General features: G+C 46.0%; 1 protein-coding gene across 2 annotated transcripts in view; it reads right to left on the reverse strand.

Moving 5' to 3' along the window:
• Positions 1–1053: 1053 nt before the first annotated feature.
• Positions 1054–9929, reverse strand: part of Elp3 (elongator acetyltransferase complex subunit 3) — a 64645-nt gene continuing 55769 nt past the window's right edge. The window contains exon 15 of one of the 2 annotated variants that reach the window (XM_031360838.1): positions 1054–2209. In XM_031360838.1, coding sequence (XP_031216698.1) covers positions 2133–2209 — 77 coding nt within the window. In that variant the 3' untranslated portion in view covers positions 1054–2132. The remainder of the gene's footprint in view (positions 2210–9929) is intronic. The other variant, XM_031360839.1, reaches the window with a different exon arrangement.

A 9929-nucleotide genomic window follows, 5' to 3' on the forward strand; every position in this document is an offset into this window, starting at 1 on the left:
GGTGATTCCCATCTCTGTCTCCCAACACTGTGAGAGTATGGAATGACAGCTGGAGGATGCCACAGCTGACTTTTAATACCTTTTTTTTTTTATAGCTCAGAGATGCCAGGTTTGCATATGTTTTACTCTCTGAGTTATCTCCCTAGTCTGCAGCTTGATTCAACTCCAAAGTTGAAGTTAGGAGAGCCACCTGAGTATGCTAAAGCCATTGGCAAGCTGTCCAGTACAGATGAGAAACGAGTCATGGATTGGGCAGGCCTGCACCAAGATGGCAGGAGCAAGCCAGCTCATCTTCCTCAGGAGGTGGCCTTGGCCTGAACAACAGAGGTCTCTGAAAGTCACAGTGGCAACTATGCCAAGTGCTACTTAGGCCAGGGACCCTGGAGGTCACAAGAGAAGCTGTGACACCTGGTGAAGCTCAGCACCTTCTGTGGACTTGTGCAGCCTTCAGAGACTTATACCAAGGTGGGCTGAGGGAGAGCTGAGAAGGGGAACCTTGGACTGTGGGGCTGGGTATCCAGGTTGGCACTGAGATCCACAAAAAGGGAAGGGTGGGGTGTCACGGGCCCTTGGCAGTCTTGTTTTTAATTCTTGCTCTAAGTGGCCACTTTTAATAACACACATTGTACACCCTTGCCTTTCTGATAGCTCCTTTGTGTGTTTTGATTCATTTGGGTGAGAGATGAACAAGAGACACCCAGGAACACATGTGTGCTAGGCATGCTGCAGGAAGGGGGTCCTCGCCCTCTGCTGGCCCAGCACACACCGACTCCAGTAACGAGTGCGCTTCATTAGCTTAATACTTTTATATTTATGGGGAAAATCTAGAACTAAGAAATTGCTAAATTCCCTCAACTATGTTTCTAGAGAGTGGCTGGAGTACCACAGTGCACCCTCCAAGAAGCTGCTGCCACTCACCTTCAGCAGCATAATGAGATGGGAAATGGCACCAGGGGAAACAGCCAGTGTCACAGGCCAGGAGCAAAACCTGTAAATTCCTGACAAATGCCATCACATTTACAGCACGAGGGAAAAAAAGCGCCATGCAGCGACTCTTCTTTTACACTAAAGACTTTATTTTTCAGACCTTTTAGAGAACAGCTTTCACTAAACACTGCTGGAAAGGACAGATGCCCAGGCGAGGCAGGCTGTCTCTCAGAGCCTGCCTTCTCAGGGGACAAGTTGGATGGTGAAGAAAGCTCTGGCAAGCCCATGTCCTTCCATGTAGGTCAGACAGGCCTGCATTCACACACTAGCCTAACTCCTACCTTCTTCATGCAGCACCATCAACACCACCTACCTTACAGAATTAACATGCAGAGACATTTCTGAGGGTGGACTAGTCCTGACCAGGGCTAGCTATGCATTCTGGACCATGTCTGCTCAGGACAGATGAACTGGCTGGCACAAGCTAGCCCAGCACGCTGGAGGTAGTTCACACTGTCCTGCAGGTGTTAGGGGTATGGACGTATAGACTTTCACAGACGTGAGACAAAGGAAAGGCTTCTGAGATGGCCCAGGTCAGGGCAGGCTTCTGACAGGATGGGCTGGAGATGGCTGGCATCATGCTTATTAACACAACCCACCACCTCAGCTCTTCTTTCCCCAAATACAGCACATATCAAGACACGGCACAACCACTGAGATTTCCAGTGCAAAGCTCATTTTCTAAATTCCAGGGTGAATGTGCATGTAGTTAAAGGGCAGAGTGTCACGCCTGACAGCTTGTCTGTGCTGCAGTTTGGCTTTCGTCTTTGGATATATAAATGAACTTCTCCAGAGGCTGCCCCTCAAATGACAATCATGAGTGATGATGGCCAAAGGAGTTGATTTGCTCTGGTCACAGCGTCTGAGCCAAAATAGGTCACCTGCAGCCTTCATGCAGAATTTAGAAACTGGAAAAATCATTTAAGCCTTAAAACTAGAAGAGGCTCTATGGGCACATAAAGAAGTGGGTCTGGCCTCTGTCACAGGGGTCAGAGTTGTAAGCGGCAGCCGCCACAGGGAGAGGGCAGAGGACCGTCCAGGAGCGTGCAGGCCGTTTACCTCCTCAGCCTCTGCTGGGGATTCAGGAGACCACACTTGAATCTTCTGTCGGGAGGATGCTGCTAGAAGGTAGACTGGGGAGGTCATTATTTGAGCATCTTTACCATGTACGGGCCTTGCAATCTGTAGCCAATCTTTCGGTAGTAATTTCTTGTGCCGACCCCTGCAGGGAAACAAGGTACCAGAGCTCTAGTCAGCCCAATTTTAGTAGCTCTCAGAAGTCAGCCATGAACCCCTTAGCCTCACACCCTGTCTCTCACTCAGGCTGTACTACTGTCCAAACCGAATCTCATAGAGAAACTTGCCCCATTTCTAGTATGCTGGCTTCTGTGAACACAGACTCTGCTGTGGGAGAAATGCCCTTTCCTAACAGCTAGCACAGGACCAGGGTATATGGCAGCACATTCATGGAGGCACAACAGATGTAGCAATGTTGTTCAGCACTACAGTAGGGAACACAGGACAAGAGGGGATTTCACATCCAGGAGGCCTGTATTCCAAACAGTTTTCTGGAGGTGAATGAGAGGACAGATGGGAAATGGGATCTCCGCACAGCTTGTAAAGCAACACATGGCGGCCGTCTGAGGTGCTGGGAGTACATGAGGGTCCCAGGAGAAAGCTTTCTTTCATGAGATGTCGCCAGGGAAGTGGATTTGATGGAATGGCCCTGGCTCACAGGAACCCATGGTTTGTGAAGAGAAAGGTTTGGTGGGGAAAACCCCGCCAAACAACTCCCAGGTCTCCGTGGATGCCAGCTTGGTATCCTTCAGTTCTGGCAATACTGAGAGTTTCTACAGGATGCAGGCAAGGGCTCAGCCCCACAAGGCTGCCTCAACCTCAGACATCAGTAAGTACGCCATCTTCAACCCAAACACTGAGGAACACTGTCTGTTTCTACCCACTTCAGAATGTTTTAAGCATTAGGCCAGATGGACAGATGGATGGACACAGCTCACTAGGACTGACTCTAACCAGGGGCCCACACTGCTTTGCACATTTCTACTAGTCGTGTTATTATCAAGACTTCTGTCTGACATGGGCAGGTGCAGGAGAAGGAGATGATGGACATATGAATAATGGGCATGGACAACAGCACAGGCTCATTGAGAAGAGGAAGGCTCAACCTCCAAAGGAACAATTTTCCCCAACTTCTATATCATAGACATACTCCAAGAACCAGCAGGTATCCACCTTAATGAAAAGAGAAATGCTATGTCCAACAGGTGACATAATATTCTAGTACTCCAAGAGAAGAAAGAACTCAAGTATCCATCAACTATAGGTGGATATACTCACAAGGAAATATAACACAGCGGTGAAAAAGCAACTATGGTATATGTATCCATGTGGAGCCATCTCTCAGAACTGTGCAGATGGAGCCAGATCTGAAACATTCCTTTCACACAAAATTTAGGGATAGGAGACTCCGGTTACATTAGGTGAGATAATAGTTACATGTAAAAGATGCTAAGGGCTCAGGGCCCCACCATGCTGAGAATGCTGTTACACGTTACTGAAGCCACCTTCTTGGCACCTCACTACAAATGTCACACCTCATTACAAAACCCCGGGGGCACAGTCATTTAATACATATGTGAAAGTGTTTCAAGAGCTCAAACTGTCTGAAGGATTCAGGAAACTAAGGCGGAGTGGGTCCAGAGAGGAGGCAGCTAAGATGATGAGACCAGAACAATCCAGTGTGTTCCAGGTATAGACACGGTCACCTGCTCCCAGTTCCTTCTAGAACACCGTTCACCAGAAACTGAACAGCAAATTCCAAGTCTGACTCACTCTCACTAGACAAAGGAGCTTTTTATAGGTGGCGCCACTTTTGGTGAAAGCCAGAGCAGGTGAGACCTGTGTAAAAGTCAGTGTTCTTCCTTGTGACCCACATGCCTGTATGAGGACAAGAAGAGACAACCCCACCTGACAAGCCATCAGAAAGAAATGTGAATTCAGAGCCTAGGAGCACTAATGGCAGGTAGGTCCTGAAGACTAAATTCCTGTCTGAAATGTAATACAAGGTCTCTTACAGTCTTCTCTTTGGCTTTAACCCTGTCTCTATGGTCCTTCTATTGAAGGACAAAACTGGCCGTCAGGGAGCCTCACTGACCTGCCATGCCTCTGCAGCCTTGCTCACCTGCCCTCCAGTCCCACCAGGTATGGAGACCCTGGGGTTCCTTTCCTCTAGACAGAGGCTTCCTCCAGTTGTCAGGACTCACGCCTCTCCCTACTGGCTAGAAGGACAGACTTTAATCACAGTGACATTGTTTCAGTACTGAATGCTTTATTCCAGTGTGTCTGCCTCTCCTCCTGGGGTGTCAGGTCTTTAAGCCAATAGCTTCTGTCACTGGGGTCATTACAGTGACTAGCACATAATTAGGATGCAGTAAAAGTCTGGGGACCTATTATATACTCATTATTTTCATGTTGTGTACATGCAGAGCAGTGTGCTCCTGCAGGACACACTGTAGAAAACGAGAACTGGGTTGGCACTGTGAGGCAGAGGGTGGGGGGATATGACACACAGATGGGGGGGGTGCTACACACAGTAGATGGGAGGACTACACACAGTAGATGGGAGGACTACACACAAAGGTGGGAGGACTACACACAGAAGGTGGGAGGACTACACACAGAAGGTGGGAGGACTACACACAGTAGGTAGGTAGGAGGACTATACACAGTAGATGGGAGGACTACACCAGAAGGTGGGAAAGGCAACTCTTTGGAACCTTACAGATCCCCACTTTGCTGGCCAAGAGGAGCCATTTCTCATGGACTTACTTATGTTGTAAGGGTCTCAAGCATCCAGAAGGAGAGACACAGCACAGGTCTATTGACCCTGCAATCACTCAGCTCCCAGTTGCTGACTCACCCTGATACTTGGCTCCTTCCTTTCTACTTGGGGGTGTCCGAAATGATCCACTAGATTTACTTATGTTCAGGCCCACACACATAATCCTGCTTGTTTGTTATGTTCCCCATCAAAGTAAGACGATGGCCTAGTTTTAAGATCTGCAGCTGGGCAGTGTTTTCATATACTCCAGGCCTAGATAAGCCTGGATGACCAGGAGAAGGTGAGTGAGAGGGAGAATTGTGAGTTCCCAGGTGTGTGGCTAAGACATGGGCTTTCCTGGAGCTCACGGGAGCATTTCTCAGCAATGATTCCAAGGGAGCCTCTTGTTCCTGGGGAATCTAACTCCTTCATATAAAACTGGGTTCTTGAGACTAGGTTGGAGGAGGCACTGGCTACATTGGGGCCATCTCTGGTCAGCTTAGCTTTGTTCTCAGGAACACACAGCAGCCCAAGACAGCTCCTGGGACTCTGAGAGGCTTTGAGTCCTATGGAGAGCCGAGCTTCTGTCTAGTCCAAATTCCATCCTCCCCCTGCATTTCTTATGCATCCTGACTCCTGCAGTTATGACATGACCATTTCTCCAATTTGAAGGACAAACTGGCACAGTATTGTGCCTGCTCTTGGCCAGCTGGAAAGAGAATGTGGTGTCACCTGGGTGGGTGAAGGCCCTATCTGCCTCCCTTCTGCCTTGGTGGGGCTCCATCTCAGGCAAAGTCCTCCGTCACGGTAACTTTCCTTGTGTTAGTCAGCCAGGAGAAAGCAATTACCCTCTGGAGCTGACGTCAGTAGCCTCCTGGACCGTGCTGACGTGCTAGGCTGTCTCGGTCCCAGATCGGCCTGACTGTTGCTGCCTCTCCCCTGCAGAAGGAACACACAGCTGTGCAAGCAGGAACTCTCCACTCCATTGCTCGTGTGGGCTGCTGCCAGATCCCCAGGCTGGGAATGAGCAGGGCTCAAGTGCTCTCCGATGGGGTCACTGGGGTGCTCACTGTAGTTATTACAATAATATCAAAGGTGTGTGTGTGTGTGGGTGTCACTGTAGAGTCCCCAGTTATTACAATTATTAAAGGTGGGGAGGGACACAGCCTAAAGTCTAGCTTTGTTTATCTTCAGAGTTACTTAGTCCACCATCAGAACTTATCCATGTCACAAGGACCTTATTTTTATTTTAGGCAGAGTAAAAATGTTCACTACTTTGCCAGCTATGACAATGGCAAAATGAGGCAAGGGGAAAAGGAACATCACAAAATTGGCTATAGCAATATCCTCAGACGTCACTCTGGTAACCAGCCTTGTGTTATCTCTCTGGCCTCCATTTCTGTCCTACATCTTTTGGGAGAAGAAAAACATTTGTATAGACTGAACTGTGTACTCCACAAGCAGTTATTAAAATGGCTTCTGCAGTCTTCTTTCAAGGGAATGCTGACCCAGGCAACATGGAAATTAAAGGGAGAGGGTGTGACTCATTCCATAAGGTAAGGGGCCACTCAGCATGCAGTGGGGAAGTCCCTGTCCCCAGATGATCTCCAATTCTGGCTGCCAAGGGCCACCAGCTTCCTAGGGCATCTGCAACCTGGAAATCAGCAGTGACTGCATCTTAAATCCCTTGTCTTTGCTAATGTGCTTAGTCTCCAAGCCCCTGATGTAGAGAGAAACCCCCTGCTTTCTGATCCACTCTCCCTGGCTAGGTGCGATACCACCTAGCTTAAGACATAGCTCTGCCTGCTCTAAGAAAGGACTCAAGACTCCTTGCTAAATGCCTAACCACTGCCTATGGGAGGTTAATTACAAATTGCATGAGGTCTAGGAAATGGTGTATGTGTGTGTGTGTGTGTGTGTGTGTGTGTGTGTGTGTATGTGTGTATGAAGATTAAAACAATTAGCCAAGACACAAATAGAACAAATCCACTTGTTTGAGTTCTTGACTACTGAGGGATGGGAAGATGGTTCAGAGGGTGAAGCACATGCAAGTGTTACTAGAATGACATGGGTTCAGATGTTCAGCAACCGTGTTAAAGGCTGGGTGTGGCAGTGTGTTGGGATGGAGAAGGGCTAGAATGGCTGGCAGTTGGCTGTAGTTCAGTGATAGATCCTGCCTCAAAGGGATAATAATGTTCTCCTCTGGCCGTTGCTCTCATGTACATGAACACCCACTTCCCACATGACAGTTCTATCTTTTTCTATGGAGGGAGGGAGCAGGCAGTGGAGGGGTCCTGTTGGTAGGATGCCTCAACCACTGGCAGACATCTCTTTGTTTCTAAGGGGATCAATTACACAGCTGAGAAAGTAACTCTACTTTTCCTTTAAAAAGCAGGATAAATTAAACCTAGAAACTCCTATGACTTTAACTCCATCAAGAAGAGTGTGACAGTTAGGACCTGTGACAGGGAAGGGCCAGCAGGGGTTCTTTTTTGCATACAGCTAATCTTCATCTTCGAGGGGTCATCTGCAGCTCTCTCACCCAGATGCTCATGTCAAGATGTCATCCTCAGAGCAACAGAATAAGAGTTGAGGCAATCGGAAGGTTAAGTTATGGGGTGTAAGGATAAAGGAAGGCAGTTTGTCTTTTCAGCTATGCGAAGACACAGGGGTGTCCCCTCAGATGAATGACCTGCATAAGACACCAAGCATGATCCTTTGCTATCAATAGATCTTGGTCCTGGACTTTGCACCTCTGAAACTGCAGTAAGTAAATCTCTCCTGCTCCTGTCAGTGTCTGTCGCAGCAATCAGACAGACTGAGATACACAGGCAAGGCCAAACAACTCACAGTCCCATAAGAACAGGCTTCCCTCTCTATTGGGTACAGTTAACAGCCAAGCTTTTTAAAATGAAATTTAAGAGGGGTCAGTTTCAACTACACAAATATTATTCCAACTGGAAAATCAAGCAATCAACCCTTCACACGAAGGAAACACAAATGAACCCAGGCTGTGATTTCAACTGGAAAAAGACATGGGACAGAAGTGTAACCAACTAGAGGAAGAAATAATGCTGGGATCTCAAATGAGCATGTGCTTACATGGCACAGCCTGGTATTCTTCAAGGGAAGAACATGTTGGTACATGGAGCAGACATTTTCATGCTGACTAGCAAAGGATTAGAAACCTGGAGGTGAGCTGGGCAGTGGTGGCGCACGCCTTTAATCCCAGCACTTGGAAGGCAGAGGCAGGTGGATTTCTGAGTTTGAGGCCAGCCTGGTCTACAGAGTGAGTTCCAGGGCAGCCAGGGCTACACAGAGAAGCCCTGTCTCGGGAAAAAAAAAAAATGTCTGAGGTGATGATTTATGTCACTTAATAAAAAAACGGTGAAATAGACAAATGAAAAGAAACTATTTTAATTACTTTTGGTTCAATGAGTCAGTTATGTATGGAAGGCTTACTATATATATGCTGGAGTGTTAACACAGGGAAATAGTCATTAGTTTCATTCATTTACTATTGCATCTCATTGATCCAAAGGATGGCAATATTTCACACAAAACCACACTGGAAGAAAGAGAAAGGCTTTTACTCTCAACATCTGAAAAAGAATCAGTTAACTCAATGACCTGAAAGCTTGCAGACAATATTTCTCCTGGGGAGAGAGAGAAAGAGAGAGAGAGAGAGAGAGAGAGAGAGAGAGAGAGAGAGGGAGAGACCTTATATAACTGATAATGGTTAGCCACATAGAACTGAGCTCCTCGAGGTTGCTAGTCATGGCAAGTCATTAATATCCTATTCTCAACTGGACAGAGAGTACCTGCAGGCTAACTGCTCTGCACATTGCAAGGGCTCTTTGAGGATTACACAGTAAAAGGAACAAAGAGCTAAAGCAGGTAACATGGAAACTCTATTTGGATTTCCCACAGACTGTCCTCTCCCATGGAGATGTCCATGAGGGTGATGTTGTGGGCATCCTACAGTTCTTTTTTTTTTTTTTTTTTTTTTTTTTTTTTTTCACTGTAATAAGGCTGTATTTCAATGACCCTCACATCACCAAAGGATTTTACCTCCATTGTAGCTAAGCTGAGAGATGACAGTTCTGCTGCACCAAGAAATGAATTGTAGGCTCGAGTTTTGGATGCAGACTTCCTGCTATGGTCAAAGCTATTTGACTTGAGTGAGTGACTTCATTCTCAGCCCACAGAGAACAGGTTACATCCATTTAAGAAATGGTGTAGGTATTAAGATGGTCTATCCATAAAGTCATTTGCCAACTGTTTCAATGAACAATGGTTCTGCTTGGAGGTTGGCACAGACATTAGGTGAAGGTAAGAATTTGGTTCATTAGCTGTGATAATTTGGAAAAGCATTCATCTCAGAGAAAAAGTAACTTATAAAGACCTTTTCTTCAAACTTGATACAAGAGTTACAAATGTCAAGCAAAGCATTCAGTTTCACTTTGTTGTTCTCTTACAAGCCACATCCCTAGTTAATCGTCTATGTTTCTTTTAGATATATAAATACTTTTGAAATATATAAGCTGTTCTAAAAACCGTATCATAGTGTAAAAACATGAAATAAACAATACTACTAATAGAGAGGCTGAGATAGGAGAAGCAAGATTTGAAGACCCTTATGTTGTACACAGCAAGACACTGTCGCAAACAAACAAGCTGACAGTGTATATAGATTGTACAATGTTGGACCTATTTCTCCAATTACCATAGTAGAGAGATCATTGGATGACAATCAACAAATTTCCAATTCCTCACATTATTGAATTTCAATCGATTAAGATATGTTGGTAATATTAATTTTCAAATTAATATATTAAGAAAAGTAATTGTCACTTCCTGTTGTTTTTGTAGTAAGAGGTGGAATTAGATTTGTGTGGATTTGTTGAAAGATTACCTTCTTGCTTCTTCTAGGGTGTAGTTTTGCTCCTTGTGTTGATGTTTTCCATCTATTATCCTTTTAGGGCTGGATTTGTGGAAAGATATTGTGTAAATTTTGTTTTATCATGGAATATCTAGTTTTCACCATCTATGGTAATTGAGAGTTTTGCTGGGTATAGTATCCTGGGCTGGCATTTGTGTTCTT

This window comes from Mastomys coucha, unplaced genomic scaffold (assembly GCF_008632895.1).
Source record: "Mastomys coucha isolate ucsf_1 unplaced genomic scaffold, UCSF_Mcou_1 pScaffold9, whole genome shotgun sequence".
NCBI lineage: Eukaryota > Metazoa > Chordata > Mammalia > Rodentia > Muridae > Mastomys > Mastomys coucha.